We start from the raw sequence: 24,711 nt of genomic DNA, 5'->3' as shown, positions 1-24,711 counted from the left end.
CTAATGGGAATCAACATCTCCCTCTTTTTGGAGGACTGTCTTCTCCGTTCACCATTGCATGAGAAGTTCATGGAGGATCTTCAGAAGACCCTACCCTTAGCACAAGATTTGGGTTTGATAATCAATCACCACAAGTCTGAACTGATCTCTACCCAGAAAATTCTTTATTTGGGGATAATGATAGATTCTCGGAATTATCTGGTTTTTCCGTCCCCCAAAAGGATTCAATCTTGCATGAAAAAGGGAAATGAGGTCCTTTCCCATCATGCTTGCTCAGCAAATCAATGGATGAGCCTCTTGGCACTGTAGCCTCCATGGAACAATTTGTCCCCCTTGGAAGGCTCCAAATAAGAGCTGCTCAGTTTTCTGAGTGTACCAGCAGGGACAGGAGACCTCATATTTCCCATCTTTCAGAAGAGTAAGGAGGATCTCTGATGGTGGAAATTAGAAGACAGGCTGTCACAAAGGAAATCCCACCCTCTGTTGAGCCCCAACCTAAATTTTTATGCATATACATCAGATCTAGTTTGGGGAGCTCTCCTTGACAGCCTGAAGTTTTAGGAACTTGGCTTCAGGATCAGATTCACTGGCACATCAACATTAAGGAACTTTGGGCAATTTGTGTAGGACTTCAGCACCTTGCAACGAAAGTCCCCAAGCAAACAATGATGGTATACTCCGACAGCACCATGGCTCTGTCTTACATACAGAAGCAAGGGGGGGACTTGCTTCTCCCTTTGCAAAGTAGCCAGATTATCCAGGGAAAGCTGAACGTCCATTGCAAGGATCTATGGAAGCTCTTGGGGAGACATCTCGTAGACCTCTTTGTGACTTCCAAAAACGTCTGTCTGCCAATATTCTGTTCTCCAGTTCCGGACCCACTGGCATGGGCGATGGACGCCATGCTTCTGGACTGGTCCAACCTAGGTCTGTATGCCTTCTCGCAGCTCTGCATTCTGCATGATTCAGGAAGTAGTCAACAAATTTTGCAAACACTCGAATATGACAGTGACTAGTGGCCCCATTCTGGCCTCGACACGAGTGGTTCCCAGACCACCTCAAGCTCCCGACAGACTTCCCAAGGCTGATATCTGCAAGGCCAAGTCTTCTCAGACAGCCCCATTCCAGGTGGTTCCACCGAAGACTGTCCTCTCAGACAGCCCCACTCCAGGTGGTTCCACCAAAGACTGTCCACTCTGGCTCCTGACTGGGTTTTGACTGTCAGGAAACTCTTGACAGAAAGGATTTTCGAGAGCTGCTCGCTGCGATTGTGTAATGCAGTCGTTTACCTGGCAAAGTCTACCAGGCCAAGTGGACAGTCTTCAGAGAGTGGTGTAGACAATATAACATCATTTCAAACACCTGTAACAGATATCGCATACTTTCTCTTGTATTTAAAGACATCTAGAGGCCTCTCTTCCTCTACAATTAAAGGTTTCTGATGCCAAGGGTTAGATCTTTCTACAAACCAAGATTTGTTGGATTTCATCAAATATTTTGATAATCTAAAACCAAAGAATCTCCATCTGTTGCTTGGAATTTGGATATAGCACTGAAATGGCTTATGGGTCATCGCTTCTAACCCATCCATTCAGCTTCTGTACAAGATTGCACCAGAAAGACCCTTTTCGTGGCGACAGCTCAGCTGGTGAGCAGTGCATGCTCTTGGGCTTTTTAGGTAAAAATGAAAACTTTTCCACACCTTGGCCACATTCTTTCACTATTAAAAGTTTATCAGAGATACTAGACCCGGAAGATGAAGGTGGAGTTCTGTGCCCAGTAAGAGCCTTGAGGTATTACCTCAATAGAACAGGAAAAATTAGAGGTCCCTTGAGTAACCTCTGGTGCTTGGTCAAAAGTCCATTTCACGCTCTGTCAAATAACACCTAATTCTTCTTCCGAGACATTTGATCACCATGGCTAACTCTTTGATAGGGGAAGAAGCCATAACTATCTTCAGAGCCAAAGCTCATGAAGTTAGAGGAATTGCAACTTCATTTGCATTCAAACTTGGTTCATCCTGACCCTCTATTCTACTAGCAACATTCTGGAGGTGTAAGTCAATATTCGCAGCTCATTATCTTCACAATGTGGAAATGATTTATGACAATAGCAGTACCTTGGGTCCATTATCAATACCTGGCATGGTGCCAGAGGACAAAGTGTAGGAAGTTTTTATACCTTCCTATCCTCTTAGCCTTGAACTTATGTGTTGAGTCTGAAGGAAGTCTGGGGGCTACTGTGTACCTGGAGTACCAGTCGTAGTTTTAATGATTGGGTGTGGTATTTAATATATACACTAGGTATATATATATATATATATTTTTTTTTTTTTGTCTGGTCAATTGATTTTTTGGTACTGTGCCTAGGGCAAGGGGCAACTGTATTCATGCTTTGTAACCAGCAGTATAATCCCCTGCTATAAAGCTCCCACTAACATTGAGGTGATCAGGGCTATTTCACTACACTCTACAATGGTTAAGATGAGTGCTGACCAAAGGTAGGATCAACCTGCAGCAGCTCTCTTATCAGGTATGGAAGACAAGCATTGTATCAATGCTAGCAATTTATTATTCTCTAACTCATTATCATCATTAATGTTTGAGAATAGAAAGTCTGTTTCCCGTCTCCATTTCAATGAGGGATTCAGCAGTGTGATTACTTGGTAAGAAGCTACAGACATAAAAATGACATTTTTATAATAAAATTAATTTATAGTTATACAGAGGTCCTCCTGTATTTGCGGGGATGCGTACCAGACCCCCCTGTGAATAGTTAGAACCCGCAGATATTTTGGTAGTTAAAACTCAAGAAAACCCGACTAAAAATTTTATACCTGTTTTTTTTAGTCGTGTTATCGCAAAAAGTGCATTTTATGGTGAAATTGATTATTTCTCATAGAAAAATACTGCGAATAGGCGAATTTTCCGCAAATAATGCAGGGAAACGTTCCAGAGAGAAATCCGCGAATGTGTGAGTCTGTGAATCTGGAGAACGCGAATACGGGGGCTACACTGTACTTGCCAAGTAATTACAAATTGGAGCCCTCCCTCCCCTCTTATGAACAATGGGGGCCAGAAGCAATTGACGACTCTCAGCTGAGCTGTTCTTTCTTTACCCTGAAGTGGGTGGGCCTAGTAATCACCTACACAAACTAGCACTGCCACAATTTTCCAAAAAATTTAAGCTGCTGGCAAAGTGAAGCTCTGAGCAATGTAATTACTCGGTAATTATAAAAAACTTAATTTTATCATTTTTCCCCTAGACTTGATGGGAGTTCAGGCAGAGATAGAGAAGAGTGGAGAGAACTCTTTTTATACCTCTCTAACTTAATGGAAAGTCATATAGTATCTAACTTAATAAGTGGAAATCCATGTAAAAATCCTTATGTAATAATTATAATTTTGATTATGCTGCTGCTTTGTTAAAAATAAACCATATAACTTTTATTTGGATTTGGAAACTAGTACTATTACTAATCTAGAAGTAAAGATTAATTTTACAAAATACGTTTTCATTTTCATTGGTGCTTATTATGTTGCTTTAAAATTTGTAAAAAATACGAGGTATTTGATTTGATACTTAATTTTTGTGTGTACATATAATATTGAGTGTTGGTATCTTTTGTAATTATTGTTATTTTGTCTGCTGCAGGTAGAAGATGGAGAAAATCTTAATAGAGGGGAAAATGGTGACATTCTGATGGCTGGAGAAAGTTCACAGACAGATTCTCAAGGTCATTGGGTTGATGATGCAGTGGGTGGCAGCTGTGAAGGTGCTGTTGGTGGTGATAGTGGTGGAGGCAGCAGTGATGGTGGTGGGAGTGATGGTGGTGGCGTGGGAAGTGGTAGTGATGATCCTCCTCAGCTTTCTAGTTCTCCAAATGTTAGAGCAGTACCACCCCGAGGAAGTTTACAATTACCTTCTGCAACTCAATTGTTTGTTTTGCGACCCGTGAATGTACAAGCCCAGAACTTACCTGCACCAAATGGGGAACCTTTAGAAGACAAAGGTGAGCTCATGCTCTTATAGTTTTGTATACATTTCTCATCTTGCTATCCTTCTAGGAGCAATAGAGGCAAAAATGTTGTCTTCACTTATTTCTTTATATTGCTGTTATCCGTAAAGAGTGAATTGTTTAGCTTGCATTATCTGTGTGATATACTGCATTGTGAATCTTACAGGTTTATAAAAAGTTTCGTCTGTTTGCATGTTTAGAAAATAAATTTATTTTTGTCACAGTATGTCATTTAGAAGTTTTTTCTTAAGAAAACATGCACAGGGTTGTTCCATGAAGACTTGTCAATTTCTATAGAACTGTCATGGAATCATTCGAAACTGAATCCTTGGCAATACACTGTGTTCTTGTCACTTTTGGTAAGTGAGTTTCCCCAACAGTATGGTGTGGAATCCTTGTATTTGTGTATTTTTATACCCTAAGTTTACTATGCTGGGCCATATGATAATTGATCTTTCTGCCTCTGTCCAGAACTCATTTTAAAGGACTAATGGGATGGGAAGGTTGTTCATTATAAGAATAATTCCATATCAGTGAAATCAACTTCTAACTTAAGTAACCAGCCAACAAAATGTAAACATTATTATACAGTTGCATTCACAGCAACCTTTACCATTCGGTAACGTTTCAGAAATTTTAATAGCGTAATTATGTTAGTGATAACATTTAAGATAAATTAATTTTTAATAAAAAATTCATTATCATTTTGGTAGTAAATAACTTCTCCAAACAATGCAAGCCATACAGTTGATAATTATTGTACATTATCATAATGTTGTTTGCGATTGGTGATAAAGCATAAATGTAATATGTTAAATCATTTTTACCTTATATGTATATTATTGGCATATCTTCATAATAAAAAAGCCTTTGTTCCTACACAATATACAAACCCTCGGTCCTTTATATAAGGAATTACTTTTGGCATAGCTGGAATTACGGTCATTAAATTCTTGAACAAGGGGGTTAGCCAGTAACTACTGTGTGGCAGGCGGGTAGGCTAGCCTGCCCGGATGTAAACACTCCACTTTGTCTTCCAATGAAGACATGTGTTTGTGAGCTTTTGTTGACTGGTCATTGATCATTTTTCCCAGTGGGATCTTTCTGGTTTATTTTTGTTTTTTAAATAAATATGTATTTGCGGTGTTTGATATTAATATTAAATTCAATTAATATAAAAACCCACTTTTTGTGATAGTCTTTATAGCCGCCTTTTTACTTTGTGTTTAGAGTCGGCGGCAAAGGTATACCAACATCTTTATTATTTACATTCTTTCGCCCTTTAATGTGAGGTCAAGATATGTATTTAACGTGAGGATGAGACATGTATTTAACGTGAGTGATATCGATCCTGTAACGAGACATGTATTCATCCGAAATTACACTTACGCTTGGGAATTTCAGAGGTTTGTCCTTGTTTTGTTTTTATGGTAATTTCTCTTCTCCTTCATCCTTTCACTTACTATCGGACGAAGGTAGAAGAGGGGGCGTGTGGTGTTGGTGTATGGTCACCTATGGGTGACCGTGCAGCCAAGGTCCAGACTGCTGAGTACGCTCACCGTCAGGACCCAGGCACGGAGCGGAAGGATGGTAAGAGTCGCTCAGGTGACTCTCGCCAGACCGGCGATCGCTCGCGCAGTGATTGTCCAGTACCCAGGGTTGATGTGACGTTCCCACCAGACTGTTCACGTGGCGAGGCTGGAAAGAGGTCCCCCCAGTCACCAGGTCCAGGTACCTTGGCACGTCGAGAGGACGGTGCTCGCTCTCACCGCGTTAGTGGACACTACCAGTCACCCGACTGTTGCTCCCACTGGGACTGGACTGCTCGCACGACTGGTAGCAGCTCCCCTGATGCACAAGACCGATGCTACCGTCCTTGGTCCAGCGCTTCTCCGCAAGGAGACCGCTGGTCCAGACCTGCTGCTCGATCACCACCACGGGTTGGTGATCGCCTGCAGTCCTCGCAGCCTACTGGTTCTGCTAGTAGGCAGGGTAGGAGCATCAGGTCTCCCTCACCTGTCCCTTCAACCTCCTCGGGCTACACCGGGAGGAACCGTGATGAATGGGCTTCTTACAGTCCAGCCACGAGTCTGGTTTGGTCTTGGGACTGAACAGATCATACACTCAAGTGGTTGGAGGAGATTGTGGGGTCTGGTGAGGACGATGACACTTTCCTAGACTCACAGAGTGACAATCACCGCTGTTCACGTGACTGTCCCGCTGGACCGCGCATGTAGAGACCGGTGTGGGCTCCCCCAAAGGTTCTCTTGATAGGTTTTGGCCTCGACGAGGACTGGGATGCGTCGGAGGACGGTATTGGCTCTCTCCTGTCAGGTGCACGTTCAGCCCCACCCAATCGAGGTCACGGTGGCGGCAGACGTTCCGCCTACAGTACTAGTTTCGTAACCCTCCTCGGGAAAACGTGTTCTCCAGACTGTAATGTTTTCCTAGACTCTTTGTCTCTTGTTCTTACTCAAGGTAATCTGTGATTCAATCGCAGTTGGAGGAAAAGTGTGCTGGTTGCTTGAGAGTACTGTTTGCTTGAACACTGGGCACAAGGGAGTCTACATCAAGGTTAAGGGCCAGTTACATATACAGTGGACCCCATATTCGTGTTTTCCTGATTCGCGGACTCCCACATTCGCGGATTTCTATCAGGAACATTTCCCCACATTATTCGCAGAAAATTTGCATATTCGCTGTATTTTTCCATGAGAAATATCCAAAAAAAAAATTTTTTTTTTTATCAATTTCATCATAAAAGGCACTTTTTGTGATAAAACTATTAAAAAAACCAAGTATAAAAATTTTAGTGGGGTTTTCTTGAGTTTTAACTAACAAAATAGGCTGTTTTCAGCATTTTTATAGGGGTTCCAACTATTCGCGGGTTCTAGCTATGTACGGGGGTTCTGGTACGCATCCCCCGCGAATACAGGGGGACCACTGCATTGGTACCAACTGTCACGTCTGCATTTCAGTGGAATTTTATAGAATATTTAATTATGTTGTAATTGTGCTCCTTCACATGTGATATGTATTCTTCACACATGCACGTTTTGGCTGCTGTTTGCAATCTTTATCCCGTCTGCACAGTCATGTAATCTTGTGACAACTCATTGTCATGAATTAATGTCCAGTAAAGTGAAGTGTTAAACAATGAAATTCATGGGTTTTATGTGATGTCTAGAATAATTGTAGTTCTAGTTGTTGTGAGTGTTTTATTTATTCACTAAGTTGAGTGGACGCTCGATTTAGCATTTATGTGCTAATGTAAAATGATTTTAGTAACATCTAATTTAAAAAAAAAAATTGGTAGCCTTCAGTAAAAATTTAAAATATTATTCCCAAGATAATTATGTATAACTAAAAATTTGAGCCCTTTAGAATTATGAATTAGAGGTATACTCTAATCTAGACAGGTTTTTCAGGTCCATGTTTTTGAGTACAGGCAGTCCCTTGTTATCGGCGGGGGTTCCGTTCTTGTTGGGGTACTTATGAGTGAAAACCGCCATTAACAGGAACTCAGAAATTTATGGTGCCAATAACCAGTTAATGGCACCTCTGTTATGTATGTTATGGCGCCATAACTCTATTATCGGCACCTTATGGTACCAATAACTGAACCTTGGCTCATTAGGGTGCCATAAATAGCCGATTGTATGGCGCTAGACAAGCCCCATAAAACCAGATCGCCATAAACTGAGTCTGCCGATAACCGGGGACTGCCTGTATAGACTTACACAATACAAATATCAAGTTAATATATTTCCAATAATAGGCCATTTTTTCCTGGTTTGTTATCTACATTAAACAGATGTTGTCCCTTTTATTTTTCAGGAGAAGAACCTCTGGATTTAAGTGACAAGTATTACATTGCAATGGATTGGAGAACCAATGAAAGACTTCCTGGCTATTGCTTAGTTCAAAATAAAGAGGTAAGGAATTGATAAGTCGGTTGGCTAAACATTTAAAGTTTTGTAGGCTTTAGAGATGTCAAACTGAATGGGAATCCCACCTGGCAATTATTCCTTAAGAACCGGAAGTTAAAGAGTATTCTAAACATTATTGGGTTGTCCAGATGACAGCATCAGAAATTCTGATAGATGCTTCACATATTATTTGACATTGTAGGGAACACAGAAGTCATATGATGAGTCAGTTTTCCTGTTCAAGGCATTCTTAATTTGGAATGCAGATTTTTGTAACTAAATATTGTCCCATGACTTTCAAAGCTACCATAACCCTTAATGGATGAATACCCTCTTATGAGTAACAATAACAGATTTTGAGTATTACGTGCCATGGATTTGGAGAAATCTGGTGGGAAAGAGATTCCATTACTTCAGTAGCACATAAATTTACTAATAGCAACGTTTAGACGGCTTAGCTTGTCGATTCTAGGCGTCTCATGAGTCAGTATAGTGTACTACTGAATTTCCAGGGGCATGTAGTGCATCTCCCTCACAGAAATCTTTTTTTATATTTGCTCTTAACCCTTTTAACGCCGATTGGACGTATTAAACGTCGATATAAATTGTCTCTTGGGTGCCAATTGGACGTATGGTACATCAATATAAAAAAGTTTTTTAAAAAATTCGCAGAAAAATAGTTATAGGCCTACTAGGCGAGAACTTTTGAATCACGCGCCTTGGGGGATGCTGGGAGCTCACGGATCAAGGTGTTGTTTTGTTTACAATCGTTACCCAGGTGCGCATTCGCGAATTTCTTTCTTCTCACTAAAAAGTATCAGCGACACATCTCGGAAATTATTTCGTCACTTTGACATAATTTTTGCACCATTTTATATTAGCCGTTACATGGAGTATTATACGTATATGAAAATGTGCGCAATTTCATATTGAATATAACAAAAAACAACTCATGGTTGTAGCTTTTATCAGTTTTGAAATTTTTTTTATAAGTAACGATAAGTGCCAAAATTTCAACCTTCGGTCAACTTTGACCATACCGAAATGGTCGAAAAACGCAATTGTAATATTCAATCATTTACCTTAATTTTGCAACAAATTGGAAGTTTCTAGCACAATATTTCTATTTATGGTGAATTTATGAAAAAAAAAAACTTTTTCCTTACGTCCTAGCGGTAACTCTTCCGAAAAAATCATAAATTTTTTCATCCGATTGTCGTAATGTTTGCACAATTTTAAATGAGCCATTACATAAAGTTTTATATGTGGAAATGTGTGCTATTTCATGTAGAATTCAACTAAAAACAACCCATGGTTGTAGCTTTTATCAGTTTTGAAATATTTTCATGTAAATAACAATGTGCCAAAATATCAACCTATGGTCAACTTGAACTCAACTGAAATGTTAAAAAAATGCAATTACATTCTAGTAGTATTCAATCATTTATCTTTATTTTGCAACAAATTGGAAGTCTCTAGCACAATATTTCGGTTTATGGTGAATTTATGGGGGAAAAAAACATTTTCCTTACGTCCGCGCGGTAACTCTTCCGAAAAAAATCAAATTTCTGGACTCAGCCCGTGTCGCTACGTGAAATGTCCCTTTAGCACTCATTTCTAAGGTAAATTATTGCTAACATACCAGAGAAAAAAGCTAATATGGAAATGCCAGAATATTCTGGCTCGCTCACCTTATTTAAAGGTGTCGGTATGGTTTCTGGGGCGAGTGAAACCACTACCATGGGTCCTTTGCCATTTAGATTCATCCTCCTTCAAAATCCCTCTACTAGAGAGGAGCCGACCTAAGGCCCACTCCCCGCTGCCGTTACTGCTTGCGCATCTGACGTCATTCCTTTTCGTTAGCACGATCCAGACCGCACGCGTTTTTTCTTGCTCTGTGTTGTGCTCGCTCAGGATTTATTATCTTTCATCATGCAACGTCAAGACTCATCTGCATCCAAGTTAAGTATACTGCTATTAATGTTTTACATCATTTAAAGACGGCCAAGGCCCGTTTAACCATTATTGATGTATCATTGATATTATTTATGTAATTTTTCACACGGGGGTTGTTTAAGAGTTCACTCTAAGCTCGTAGCCTACATCGCTTCCTTCAGCTCAGAGTTCAAGCATGCATGTTCTTTTAGTTGTCAGGTCTCTATGATAGGCTTCCTAAAGGACTCAGGTCCTTTCTTTTTGGTCCTGAGCTACCCTGGTCACCGCCCTACTTTTCTACGTATCAGCATAGGCCAGCTGCTTTGAGTCACTAAGGGAGGCCTTCTCCCCCGTGTTTTGCTAGGATGTTATTGATATTCATGCTTTTCGAGACGGTTCTTCGGGCTGGCCTAGGCCACCTTCGTTCGCATGGTCTTTCTCACCGCGTGGCTCATCCCACGGCCGAGAAGGGTCCAGGCGACCGCTATGAGCCACCCGGCGTCGGTCCTCCATGCTTACTTCCCCCTCCAGGGGGTAGATACGCTCGTTCACGTTATCCCTGGCAACCGATCCGAGCTCCCTCCCTTCCTCCCCCCACCATGCGGGGAATACGGGAGTTAGCTGGAGGACACTTGACACCGGCTCGGCTCAACACCGCTCTCCCCATAGAGTACCAAGGGGACCCCTGCCTCCCCGAGTCATGACCCTCCCCCGCTTCGGCGGATCAGGGCTCCAGCATTGCCAGGTCCCAGGACCAGTGACTGTGGGCTAGCTCCGGCATCATTTCAATACCTCATGCATGTTTGTTTATTTAACATCCATTATTTTAGTTTAAGTTGGCGGAGACCCCGCTCCCCATCCGGGTTTCACCACCTACTTATTCTAATTTTAAGTTTTTACGGCGGGGTTATCCACCCCGCCACCCATTATTGGTCCCTTCCTGCTCCTCACCCGCCGTCCCAGTACTCCTCGCTCTGGCATATAGGTTAGGTACTACTCCCGTCTCAGTGATCTTTTGTCCTCCGGCACACTGATTCAAGTTTTACCAACCCTATCGGACACTCACCACGTTACACGGCAGAAGAGCAGGTAGAGACTGATCCTTAGTATTATCTATTAACTGGTGCATTCCGCTGTTATGATATATCACATCACGGACTTAGTCCAGGATGTTAGTGTTGATACTCATGTATCATTTCACTTACAGGTCACCCACTGCATGGAGTTGGGCTGCAATGCCGTACTCCAAGACCCCTGTGTGCACAAGGTTTGCCGGACCCACACTATCTGTGCGATCCGGTACAACGATTCATTGGTTTGGCACCACGAGAGCTGCACGATCTGCTACGAGTAAGTGGATCAGGTCTCCTCCGGGGTAAGTAGGCCTCCGGATGCTAAACCTTGTCATACTTAATTCATTGACCAATATAATTCGTGATATATCAATCAGCATATATTTTAAGTTAATCTTAAGTAGCCTTAAGTATTAATACTAACCCTCTCTTTCAGGGTGCCCAAGCGGTTAGGGATGCCGCTTTGACCACTTTGAAGGCCTGGGTTGGTGGCTTTGGACGGAATGTCACCAAGGGCCAACCCTACATTCTGTCCAAGGAGATGGCCACCCTCATCTTCCCCGGCAAAAAGACCGCCTCCTATGTGGACCCGGAGGTGGCAGCTCATCTGATCGCCACCATCCAAGAGCAGGTCGCACTAGTTTCGGAGGAACCAGCTAATCAGGAGGTCCTGCAAGAAGTAGCAGCACTTGACCTCAACCTCGAGCCCATGATGGTAGATGCCACAGGTAGGGATGTAAGTGAGGCAGGTTTAGTAGGGCCTCAAGGTCTTCTCTTGAGCCCATCTAGAGCTTCTTCCCCTACTACTTCTACTTCTTTTCAGGGATTCACTGGGGATGGGCAGTCAGTCAGACCGAAGTCCGCCCAGGTGATCCCTAAAGTCAAAGGTAAGCGTGACTTTAAATCGCTTCAAAAGACACTGTCCAAGAAGTCAGGTTCTAGCAGTGCCCAGAAATCTTCGGCTCACCATCCCGGAGTGGACAAGACTAGAATGACTTCGTACTCGAAGGGTTCCAAGTCCAAGTCTTCTAGGGACAAGGCTCGGCTCTTCTCCGACCCTGAGCCTTCAACCTCTACAGGAACCCGTCCTAGGACTCCCAAAGAAAAGGTGGACCCTTCACTTTTTGACCCGGACACCTTCACTGCAAATATTTCGGCCAATATTATGCAGCAGATGGTTAGTCTGGCCGGGAACTTAGTCCAAAATAAGTTCCAAGAGATGTTCATCCAGATCTCGTCTTCTTTGGAGGAGTCAGGCCAGTCAATCCGAGCCATTTTGGAGAGACTAGTCACTCAGGAGAACCTCATTGCAGGTCTCCGAGAAAATCCTGCGACAGTTCTTGGACAGCCCGGCATGGTAGCCCAAACCATGCCGGACTCATGTACTCTCCCTACCTTCACGGCAAGCAATCCCTGGAGGATTTCTTCCCACGCTCCCTTCGTAGACGGGATGCTGACGTTGGAGGGCTGTGGAACTCGAAGGCATGAGGACTTAGAGTTCCATCCGGCAGATCTGCAACCCCCCTTCATCGGCTATGCCCGTCTTATGGAAGCGGCGATGAGTAGAGAAGACAAGATCCCAAAGGAGACGGTCATCCTCTCCCGGGATCAAGCTCAACGTGAATGGCTTAGGAGCCTGGAGGAGTAGCAGTGCAACAACACCAGGGTCCAAGCCTTTAAGCGCCTTCACAATTTTCACCTTGGACGCGGAAACGCCCATCCCGTTCACTTCGAAGGTAGCGGAGCTCACTTTACAGGCCGCGATGAAAGATGAGCCAATGCCGCAGCTCCGGGAGACGGAACCTACATCCCTCCTACTCCCCGGAACAGACGATTTATGGTTAGATCTCCCGGCCACCTTTTCTGTCGGGAAACTTAAACCGGACTGTGCCATCTCTCAGTTTAGCGAGAGACTACCCAGGCTTCCGGACATCCTCATCCAAGCTGAATTCGACGCCAGAATGAGATTGTCCAGTTCCCTCAATACTTTAGTTATGACTGAGGTATCGGCTCTGATCTACGGAGAAGAGCCGCTATTCAAAATCATAGCAAAGTCACAATTGTATACAATGCAATGTGACTGATATGATTTCATCATAGCTAGACGGAATTGTCGGAAACATGTCCTGGCGGAGGCCACCATCCGACATGAGCCCAATAAGCTCTTAGCTGCTTCCATCTGGGGTGCTGATCTCTTCCCAGAGTCGGTAGTGAACTCAGTTCACTGCGAGGCAAACCAGACTCAGAGTCTGAAGATTCGCTGGGGATTGACCAGCAAGAGGAAGTCGGAATCGGCCGCATCAAATAAGAAATCCAAGAAGCCTAGGAAATTCCAGCCTTTCCAGGCTCCTCAGCAACAGGCAGTGATGCAGGCGGTTCCGGTATCACAAGTACCGCAACCGTTCACCTCCAAGGCACAGCCACAACAGTAGTTTGTGCTGGTGGTGCAACCTCAGCACGCGCAGGCTTCGACCTCCTACGCTGTCTCCCCGGCTTTCAACCCAGTGTTTGAAAGCCAGTTCTTTTAGCCATTCAACAGGTTTGGCAGGGATAGCAGAGCTAGAGGTGCCTTCCGCCAAAGAGGCGGCGGAAGAGCATCTAGCCGAGGTAAGAACTTATGAGGAGGGCACGGGACACGCCCTTCCCAGAGCCAGTGAGAATCCTCAGGTAGGAGGGAGACTGTTCCTCTTTCACCACAGATGGAGGTTCAGCAAATGGGCCCAAAGTATTGTGTCCAAAGGTCTAGGCTGGAGCTGGATCAAAGGTCCTCCTCCATCCAAAACTTTCCATCAACCACCAACAGCGGAATTGATAGAGTATGCTCAAGAACTCCTTCAGAAAGGAGTAGTGTCAAGAGTCAAGCATTTAAAGTTTCAAGGTCGCTTGTTCAGCATGCCGAAGAAAGACTCAAACAAACGAAGAATAATTCTAGACTTGTCCCGTCTAAACTTATTCATTTGTTGCGACAAGTTCAGAATGCTGACCATCTCGCAGGTGCGGACCTTACTACCCCATGGGGCCGTCACCACCTCTATAGATCTTACACACTCATACTATCATGTTCCAGTAGCAAGACACTTCTGCCCGTTCCTAGGCTTCAGACTAGGGAACCAGGCATTCTCCTTCAATTTAGCCCCCAGAATATTTACAAAACTGGCTGAGACAGTTGTTCAAGAACTCAGGTCTCAAGGAATAATGCTAGTAGCTTATCTGGACGATTGGCTCGTTTGGGCCACAAGCATCGAGGAATGCCACAAAGCAACGGTCAAAGTAATCCAGTTTCTGGAACACCTAGGGTTCCAGATAAACAAGACCAAGTCCCGGCTAACACTGGAGTCTCGCTTTCAGTGGTTAGGCATTCAATGGGACTTGAACTCCCACACACTATCAATTCTGTCTTTGAAGAAGAAAGAAATAGCCAAGGCAACCAGACAATTTCTCAAGTGCAAACAGTAGTCCTGGAGGAACCAGGAAAGGATCCTAGGCTCTCTCTCCAATTTGCTTCGATAACAGACGTTCTGTTAAAAGCAAAACTGAAAGATATAAACCACTTCTGGCGCTCAAGAGCAAACAACAGATCCCGAGACAAACTAGCCACTGTCCCGGCGATCTTACGCAAACGCCTCCGCCCCTGGACGGAGGTCAAGAATTTATCGAAGACAATTCCCCTTCAGTTCCCTCTGCTGGCACTAGTTATCCACACAGATGCGCCACTAACCGGTTGGGAAGGGTACTTTCAGTACAAGAAGGTACAAGGAACCTGGTCCCTACCATTCCGCCAGCTTCGTATCAATGTACTGGAAGCTATGGCAGTGTTCCTCACCCTGAAAAAGCTTCATCCAGCCAAGAAATCTCATATCAAACTGGTGCTGGACAGTGCAGTGGTAGTAGTACACTGCATCAACAGGGGAGGCTCCAAGTCAAGCCATGTGAACCATGTCATGATAGCCATATTTTCATTGGCAGCCAAGAACAAATGGCACCTGTCCGCCACCCATCTAGCGGGAGTAAGGAACGTAATAGCGGATGCGCTATCTCGTTCAGTCCCACTGGAGTCGGAGTGGTCCCTGGACAAGCAGTCATTCAACTGGGTCTGTCAACAAGTCCCAGGACTTCAGGTGGATCTCTTCGCCATGGAGTCGAACCACAAACTCCCTTGTTACGTGATTCCCAACCTGGACTCTCTGGCTTATGCCACGGACGCCATGGCTATAGATTGGAATCAGTGGAAGATTTACATCTTTCCTCCAGTGAATCTTCTCTTGAAGGTTCTGAACAAACTCGGGACGTTCAAGGGACACATTGCTCTAATAGCCCCCAATTGGCCCAAGAGCAATTGGTTCCCACTATTACTGGAATTGGGACTCTGACCTCAACGGATTCCCAATCCCAGGCTATCACAACTAGTACAAACGAAGACTGTGTACGCTTCCTCAGGGATTCAGAAAACCCTAACTTTATGGATTTCATGAAGTTTGCGGCAAAAAGGGATGCCAACATCGACCCTCAAAATATCCTATTCTTAGAATCGGATAAACGGGAATCAACCCTACGTTAGTATGACTCAGCAGTTAAAAAACTAGCTATTTTCCTGAGGAATTCTGAAACCCAAACCATGACAACCAATCTGGCCATATCATTTTTTAGGACACTGTTTGAAAAAGGTTTAGCAGCAAGTACTATTACTACTACTAGATCTGCACTCAAGAAAATCTTCCAGTTTGGTTTCAAAATAGACCTAACAGACTTATTTTTCATCTATCCCCAGGGCCTGTGCTAGACTCAGGCCATCAGAGAGGCCTAAGTCAGTGTCATGGTTCTTAAATGATGTTCTCAAACTGGCCTCAGACACTGATAATGAATCATGTGACTTTTTACCCCTCCTGAGGAAAACCTTATTCCTTTTTAAGTCTAGCTTCAGGAGCCAGGGTATCTGAACTGTCGGCTCTATCTAGAGACTCAGGTCATATAGAGTTTCTCCCTTCAGGAGAAGTATTACCTTCTCCAGGTCGTCAATTTCTAGCTAAAAATGAGGACCCGCTAGATAGGTGGGCCCCGTGGAAAATTCTCCCACTTCCACAGGACCCATCCTTATGCCCAGTTACTGCCCTAAGAGCATACCTAAATAGGACGGCCCTAAGATCTTCAGGCCCTTTATTTATGAGGGAAAAAGGTGGCACTATTTCCTTAAAAGGAATTAGACAACAAATATTATATTTCATTAAACAGCCAACCCATAGTTCTTCCCTCGTGTACATGACATTAGGGCAGTGGGTACCTCTGTTAACTACTTTCAGCACATGAATTTTGATGATCTGAAAAAGTATACAGGCTGGAAATCTCCGACAGTATTTGAACACCATTATCTTAAGGGGGCCGGCTGGCTAATGCCATTTTTTAAGGACAGGACTTTGATATTCATACCACTTAATAAGGTGACTTGGGACATCTCCAAACCGCATATGATTTTCGCCTCTGACCTTCGGTTTTGTGACGCCAGGGCGATTTGTCACGAAAATAACCATCTTTCAAAATCTATCTCCTCCCTTGATATTTAATATGAAGACCTGGGATTACTACCATATATAGACCTGATGTAGACCTCCAATCGAATGGAGAGTTTTTTTTTCTAAGTCATTTTTTTGCTAGATATGAATTTTTCAATATGGTAAAAAAAATAAACCTTATAAATCAGGAGAAAAAAATTTATAAAAAAAAAGACGAAACAAAAATTGGAAAAAAGGGCTCTATTTGATTGTTCTATAATGTCTTTCTGAGTTATATACCAAATTCCAATGTTATAGCTTTAAAACTAAGTGAGAAGATAGATTTTGAAGGTCAATAAGTATAGTTTTTAGATACGGGCGTTCAAAGTTTTCCTTCGTATTTCTGTAAAGACATTGTTAATAAATAATGATTATTATGAATGTATATTTCTTTTTTGTGTATTAATAAACCAAAACTATTTTATTTATCATAATTTAATCATAAATGATGATCCCTTTGCTCATATATCGCAGCCTGGGGCACTGCTTGAGGCAAGATGGGGCACTCCTTCCTACGCAATTCTCTCTCCCCCCTTCACTAACACGGCTTATTACTGCGAATTTTCTTCTTCTGTATGTTAGCGAGATGTTTTCCTTGTATTTTCCTCTTTGGCATGCAGAAATTCTTGCCGAAACAAAGATAAACTTAAATGCAAGAAAATATTAGAGGTGAAACTCGAAGGTGTACTCTTTTTTTACAAAGACAATTTAATAAATCATGATTATTATGAATTTCATATTCCATTTTGGGTATTAAAAAACCAAAACTTTGTTATTTATCATAAATGAAGATCTCTTTGCTCAAAGATCGTAGCCTTGGGGACAGTGTGACGTGTACTGTCAGGTAAGAAGGGGGCGTTACTAAGCAACCCTTACTACGCAACCCTACCCTCTCTCTTCACTAACTACGAGAATATTATGATATTCTGTAATAAAACTAGAGCGATTTTTCTTCGTCTGTATGTTAGCGAGATGTTTTCCTTGTCTTTTCCTCATTGGCATGATGAAATTCTTGCCGAAACATACATAAACATACGTAAAGGCAAGCGAATGTCAAGAGGTGAAATGGAACGTGTAAACTACTTGATGTCTGTGATCGCACTAATTCTGTAATTCATGACTGGACTTGGTAGCTGAGCCTGATGTCTCCTTCTCGTCTCAGGGAATGTCTACAGATGCCATTTCTCCCAATTTCTTTGACAATAATTATAAAAATTTACGATAATAGAAGAAATATTGCATTTTCTTGTACGGATCAGTGTTTTAGGCTTATTGAGTTATGTTAACTAATTTCCCTGTAACTACGAAAGTAAGAGGAATTTTGACGAAATATTTCGTATACGTATTCTCAATTGCCATATGAAGCTCCATGAATTTTTTCATGACTTTGCATTTTTCGCCCTATACCACCATATAAAGGGGTTCCGGCCGGCCCCCTTAAGTCCTTAGAAGCACTTGAATTTCCAGCAGTGGCAGCGGGAAACACAGTTTCTCTTGACACTGCTTAAGTAGTAGTAAGTAGTTTAAATCTAGATCTCTCCTTTCTACCTGCCTCACTGACATTCTTGCCGTGGCTCTGCCACCATGTAGCCTTTGTCGTACCTTGGATGCCACATGTTGTACATAGTTGTGATATTTCCTTTTATTTTAATTTTAGGATTAATCACACTTTCATTTAATATTGTATCTAATTTTAAGGTTAACTATATTTTACTGTATTTACTCTTAAGTTTTCAGTACCTTTGTTACCTAGTTCGTAACTTTAATCTTAGATTATACCAATTAACCTTAATTGTTTTTTATTTGTCCTACAATATTCTTTTTGTACTCCATTGTTCCAAGCTTATGTGGCCATTTCTCTGGTACTATTTCACGTAGCAACACGGGCTGAGCCCAGAAAAGGTATTTTGACGAAGGAAAAATCTATTTCTGGGCAAGAGCCCGTGTCGCCCAGTGAAATCCCACCCTTCTCTTGTACCCCCCTTTTTTGGGCCAAGCTTGGGTGCTAACTCCAGGTATGATGTCAGAGGCGCTAGCAGTAACGGTAGCGGGGAGTGGGTCTTGGGTCGGCTCCTCTCTAGTAGAGGGATTTTGAAGGAGGATGAATCTAAATGGCAAAGGACCCCTGGTAGTGGTTTCACTCGCCCCAGAAACCATACCAACACCTTTAAATAAGGTGAGCGAGCCAGAATATTCTGGCATTTCCATATTAGCTTTTTTCTTTGGTATGTTAGCAATATTTACCTTAGAAATGTGTGCTAAAGGGACATTTCACTGGACGACACGGGCCCTTGCCCAGAAATAGATTTTTCCTTCGTCAAAATCCCTTTTTTTCGTCCGATTGTCGTAATGTTTGCACCATTTTAAATTAGCCGTTACATGAAGTTTTATATATGAAAATGTGTGCATTTTATGTAGAATATAACAAAAAACAACTCATGGTTGTAGCTTTTATCAGTTTTGAAATATTTTCATATAAATAATGATAAGTGCCAAAATTTCAACCTTTGGTCAAATTTGACTCTACTGAAATGGTTGAAAAACGCAATTATAAGCTAAAACGATTACATTCTAGTAATATTCAATCATTTATCTTTATTTATGGGGAATTTATGAAATAAACTTTTTCCTTACGTCTGCACGGTAACTCTTCCGAAAAAATCATAAATTTTTTCGTCCGATTGTCGTAATGTTTGCACCATTTTAAATTAGCCATTACATAAAGTTTTATATATGAAAATGTGTGCAATTTCATGAAGAATACAACTAAAAACAACCTATGGTTGTAGCTTTTATCAGTTTTGAAAAATTTTCATATAAACGATAAACAGAAAAAATTTGTCCTTCGGTCAACTTTAACTTGACCGAAATGGTCGAAAACTGCAATTGTAAGCTATAATACTTACAGTCTAGTAATATTCAATCAATTACCTTCATTTTGCAACAAACGGGAAGTCTCTAGCTCAATACGGCAGTCCCCGGGTTACGATGTGTCGGCTTACGACGTTCCGAGGTTACGACGCTTGTCAATCGACGTTATTTCCAGGGTTACGACGCATGTTCCAGGGTTACGACGCCTACAACGCTCATCTGAGATATGAAATATGACACCAAAAATGCAAAATAATCAATATTTGAAGGTTATTTTGATGAAAAATGCCATAAGAATGCAGTTTACATAGTTTTCAATGCACCCAAAGCATTAAAGGTTTTCTTAGGATTTTTGACGATGTTCCGGCTTACGACGATTTTCGGCTTACGACACGTCTCAAGAACGGAACCCCCGTCGTAACCCAGGGACTGCCTGTATTTCGGTTTATGGTGAATTTTTGAAAATGCTTTTTTTTACGTCCGCACGTTATGAATTAATGCATCATTTTGTGATAATATTTTCTCTGTGTTGCCTTGATCATTTTACAATGTGTTTTCATTTCTGATGGTTGCATATTAAACTTCAGGCAATGATAAAAAAGGGAGCCAAAAATGAACTCTTAATCTTGAAAACTAAGCGTGCTGTGATTTAAAAAAAAAAAAAAAAAAAAAAAAATTTTCCGCTTCGGCGCTCACTCACGAACGCCGCCGGCATACGGGAGACAATTTTTAAAATACCGCTTCGGCGTTTAAGGGTTAATATACCCAGGAATTGCTGTTAGTTTTAGTTCTTATTTTTTATGACTGTACTTTCAACCCTCATTGAGGCAGACCCCATTGATCTGGATGTCAGATAAGAATGACACAGAAGAGGGTCAGTTGATTTAATTAAAATACTTAGGTCTGTCCATGATTTAAGATAGTTACTGTTCCTCTGCTCGTCACACACCGATTTCCTTTTTATTGACCAAAGGTAAATAAACTTTTCTTTTATATTTTTTATATACAGTTCTGTATTTATACTGTACTAAACTAAAATGCTTCTAACTTGTATCTTATTTAACTTTATCGCAGTACGTACAGTCATTTCGATACGCTCTGGATGGGAAGGAAATACCATAGCCAATAGTTTTACCTATATGCTGCCTGACTGGTAGCTACAGTACTATGGTTTGTATATGTTTTTAGGAAAGAAGGATTAGTAACATAAAAAATAACCCTCTCCAAAATCAATACAGTGGACTGCCCATATTTGTGGGGATGCATAGTTAAAACCCCCAAATACTTAGAACTCCCTCTAAAAATGCTTATAACTGCTTAAATTGAAGGTTCAAATACCAAATGTATTATACTACGTTGAATAATACCTACTTCAAATATACCTCAAGTTACTATCCTATTACCATATTAATCCGTGGGATTATATTAATATAATAATTTCAAAGTCAATCTTAAACATTTTCACGTGTGGATAGGTGTGATAAATGAATCACATTCTAAAGTGATTAAAATCATATATATAATGCATTAAGCTACAAATATCCTTTAATTTCTAATTTGTTCTAGCTCAGAATCAATATATTTTCATATATTAATTCTGGAGAATTTTTTTAGAATTTATTTTCTTACACTTTGTGCATTTGCGTTTGTTCCCCTTTCCATTAATATTATGTTTTTAATTGGCCCACCTGAAAGTTTGCCTGGTCTAGGGTACTGCATATTGACTTTCTAGCCCAGTGCTTAAGGATTAAGGTGTTGTGGTAAAAATGAAGATACCTTCTCTTACTTCCAACTTTGGTTTTATTATGATTCTTTGTCTTTAGTGCTGGGCAGATCACACTTGAGTAACAGGATTAACTGCACCAAGTTATCATCCCATTTATTGTATACCATTAGATAACCGAATTAATGTGTGATATATTGTGTAACTACAGTAATAAGTGTGTTTTTCAGGTTGACTGTGAGGTTGAAGGATCTTGCACGTTACAGCGTAACCAGCAGACTACTTTGGAGGCTTGTATAGAACTTTTCACCCAGCCAGAAAACTTATCTGAGGGGGATTCTTGGCGTTGTCCAAGGTTTGTACCAGTAATCTCTATTTCTCTTCAAATAAATCAAGTCTCCTTGTATGATGGTGCATCTTACAAGGACAAGGAACTTTGAAGGATCAGTTTGTTATTGTCAATGGGAAGGAATTTCAGAAAATTGTCAGAATTTATAAACTAGAAATATGGGCTGCTTGCAGGGCATAAAAGATTGTTGCTTGGATGAAAAGTTAATTGGTAATGGGAGCTAGATGGAATAAATGAAATGATTTTGAATTGTATACTGTACATTAATAAGCAAGGAAAGGCCAATAAATTGAGTTTCATCAGGTGAGGGGAGATTACATTAGTTTGAAAGACTAGAATGTACATGTTAACCCTTTTGGTTATGACCCTAAAAAATGATAAAGCTATTAGTTTAAAAGACTAGAATATACATGTTAACACTTTCACTTATGAATGACCCACATAAACAAAGTCTAGGAAGTGGCAGTGACTTGAGCTGTAGAAGTAAAAATGTTTATACCTTTTTTGTTTAAAGACATGTAGCTCCAATAATTATCAGGGTAGACTGCTCAATTTCATTTCCCTTTGCAGCTAAATGATTGCTCTATGTAATGCCATAAAAGAAAAACTTAGAATAATTTTATGTAGGTGAAATAATTAGTAGGAGTTATAAGATATACAAGTTATAAGATATAATTTTGCACTTTTGCCCAAAAACAATATTTAAAGAAAAAAACATTTGAAAAAAACAACACACACACATTGTTGAGAAAGAACTATTTATGATGGTATTTATTTTTATCCATAGTACACCCAGACAAATTACCTAGTTGATTGCAGTGGAAAAGGTTGTTATAGTAAGGAAAATATGAAAAAATTAATGACATAGTACCATCATGTTTTCCATAAGAAAAGTGATTCACCCATGCGATACGGGTAAAAAACACTTAACCTTTTTTTTTTTTTTTTTTTTTTTTTTTTTTTTCCAGATGTTTAGCAACAGTTTTCAAGGCGGACTGTTCAATTTTGTTTTGTTTTTCAACTGAATGATTGCTCTATACAGTGCCCAAAAGAACCCCACAAAATAACACTTTATGTAGGTGGAATAATGACCATAATTTATGAGATGTCAGAAAATTTTGCACTTCTTCCCAAAGAGTTCTTAAAAAAACTTTTTGTGATACAATCTTAATTTTTTATTTATAGCACAGCTAGGTAAGGTACCTGCTTATTGCAATGCAAAAGTTATACCAATGAACATAGGAAAAAAATAAATGACAAAGTAGTCTCTCTCTCTCTCAAAAAAAAAAGTAAGTGATGTAATTATAGAATCAAAATTTTAAACTACTAAACAAATAACATATATACCGTATATTTCCACGTATAAGACGACCTTTAAATCCTAAAATTCCCCCCTAAAAATTGGGGGTCGTCTTATACTGCAATACTAAAGATCAAACCTTGAATTCTAAGATGCGTATCTGTAGGCTAGCCTCGGCCTCAGTGCTATAGCCTAACCACAAACATACATAGAGATTCACTTTATGAACTAAAATGATAATGAAGGTAATAAGACCATTTTACCATATAAATTATTGGCATATCTTCATAAGTTGCCTATTTGATGAATAATTTGAAATCAATGAAAGAAACTTTTATTCATGCGATCCCAGAAGAGTTCAACCATATGAAGATGATTGTGTACAACTGTTATCGTTCATTATTGTAGTATTATTAGCGGTTGTTTGAGAATGGCGACAAAAAGTAAACAAAACAATGGTTTCCCTATACCGTGTCCTTCTGTATGAAAAACATATAGACTTGGCTTTGTTAAATCTAGCTTTGATCATTTACAAAAGGAATATATGTATCTCTTAATTAAGTTCTATTCAGCAACTAAAGACAGTGATGATATCGGTAAAACGCGATCAGTTGAGACTGTAAACAAACCTAGAATGCAAATGACGCATCATCGTTTTTTCTTATAATGTAATACAATAATACATGTAATATGATTACAGTTAAACATGTTTTATTTAAATTATCATTATTCTCAATACAACAATTATTTCACCTTTGCAAGGGGATATATCTCAATGTAAACCATGACCCAGATTAAAAGTTTCTGGTTTTAGTGACTATTTTCTTTGTTTTCCAGATGCAAAAAACCAGTTGAAGCTACAAAGCAGATGAGTATATGGAGATTGCCACATGTGTTAATCATTCAGCTTAAAAGATTCTCTTTTAAATATGTTTTATATTCAGATAAAATTGACAAAATTGTGCAGTACCCAGTTAGGTAAGGAAGTTGAGTTATTATTTACTTTATTTGATACATTGTTAATTATACCTACCTTTAGTTGTGAGGTGAAACCTTGTGTTAACTTCATTTGTATGTGGATATACATCAGAATAACTTCAGTGGCAGTTTGTTTTACTGAGCATTGGTTCTGTTAAATAAGACACTTTTTTTTTTTTTTCTTTTCTTTTCAATTCTTGTAACAGAGGGCTTAATGTACAACCATACATGTCCAGAAAACCAGAAGATGGCCCTGCCATTTATGACTTATATGGAGTTATAAATCACATGGGGCGTCTATTAGGTGGCCATTACACAGCATATGCGAGAACTGTCGCAAAGCATGATACTCGTCAAAGTGAAGTAGGTAAGTACAGTTGAAAAGAATCGAATAAAAGCACAAGAGTTTTAATAATTATGGGAAGATTCAGATAACATTTGTAGTAAATGGGGATGCTTAAAAGGGTTCTCTGTTGTTTTCAAGGAAGCTAAAAGTCTAGATATATGAATTACCAAAAGTATCCTAATCAAATCCATCAAGCTAATTTAACTTTATGCATTGATGATTGTCTAATTTTGGCAAGTTATTATGCATTGTGGAATGATTTTATTAACAATATTTTTGATAAAAAGAACAGTCACTCTTTAAAGAAAAAGATGAAATCAGACCCTTTTCAATATATTAAATCAGTATTGTATTAGAAAGATGCCGGTAAGGCATTAAGCTTTTCCTTATAATTTTTCTTTTGAAAATGTTTAAAAGGCTTGAGCCTTCCACCAGAGGGAATGAAACTAGATTGAACTTTTACAAGGACTGATTCTTTTATCAGAATTCTACTTAATATGATTACGTACTTTGGGGAGCGTCAACTCCATAAGACCATATTATACGTAAAGTGTAAATGACTGTTTCTACCTTATGAGTGAAGGGATTTGCTTAAAATTTTTACCACTTATTCTACAACTAATGATGAAAATTTTGTCATGGG

At 40.4% G+C, this 24,711-nt stretch overlaps 1 protein-coding gene across 1 annotated transcript in view; it reads left to right on the top strand.

Moving 5' to 3' along the window:
- LOC135196183 (ubiquitin carboxyl-terminal hydrolase 19-like) overlaps positions 1-24,711 on the top strand; it is a 147,743-nt gene that overhangs the window by 99,745 nt on the left and 23,287 nt on the right. Inside the window, exons 13-17 of the mRNA XM_064222768.1 lie at positions 3,655-4,012; positions 7,856-7,953; positions 21,326-21,450; positions 23,582-23,722; positions 23,929-24,089. Coding sequence (XP_064078838.1) covers positions 3,655-4,012; positions 7,856-7,953; positions 21,326-21,450; positions 23,582-23,722; positions 23,929-24,089 — 883 coding nt within the window. The remainder of the gene's footprint in view (positions 1-3,654; positions 4,013-7,855; positions 7,954-21,325; positions 21,451-23,581; positions 23,723-23,928; positions 24,090-24,711) is intronic.

Source organism: Macrobrachium nipponense, chromosome 17 (assembly GCF_015104395.2).
Source record: "Macrobrachium nipponense isolate FS-2020 chromosome 17, ASM1510439v2, whole genome shotgun sequence".
NCBI classification, from domain to species: Eukaryota; Metazoa; Arthropoda; class Malacostraca; order Decapoda; family Palaemonidae; genus Macrobrachium; species Macrobrachium nipponense.
Note: the sequence above shows the minus strand (reverse complement) of the source record. Positions and strands in the feature narration are given on the sequence as shown.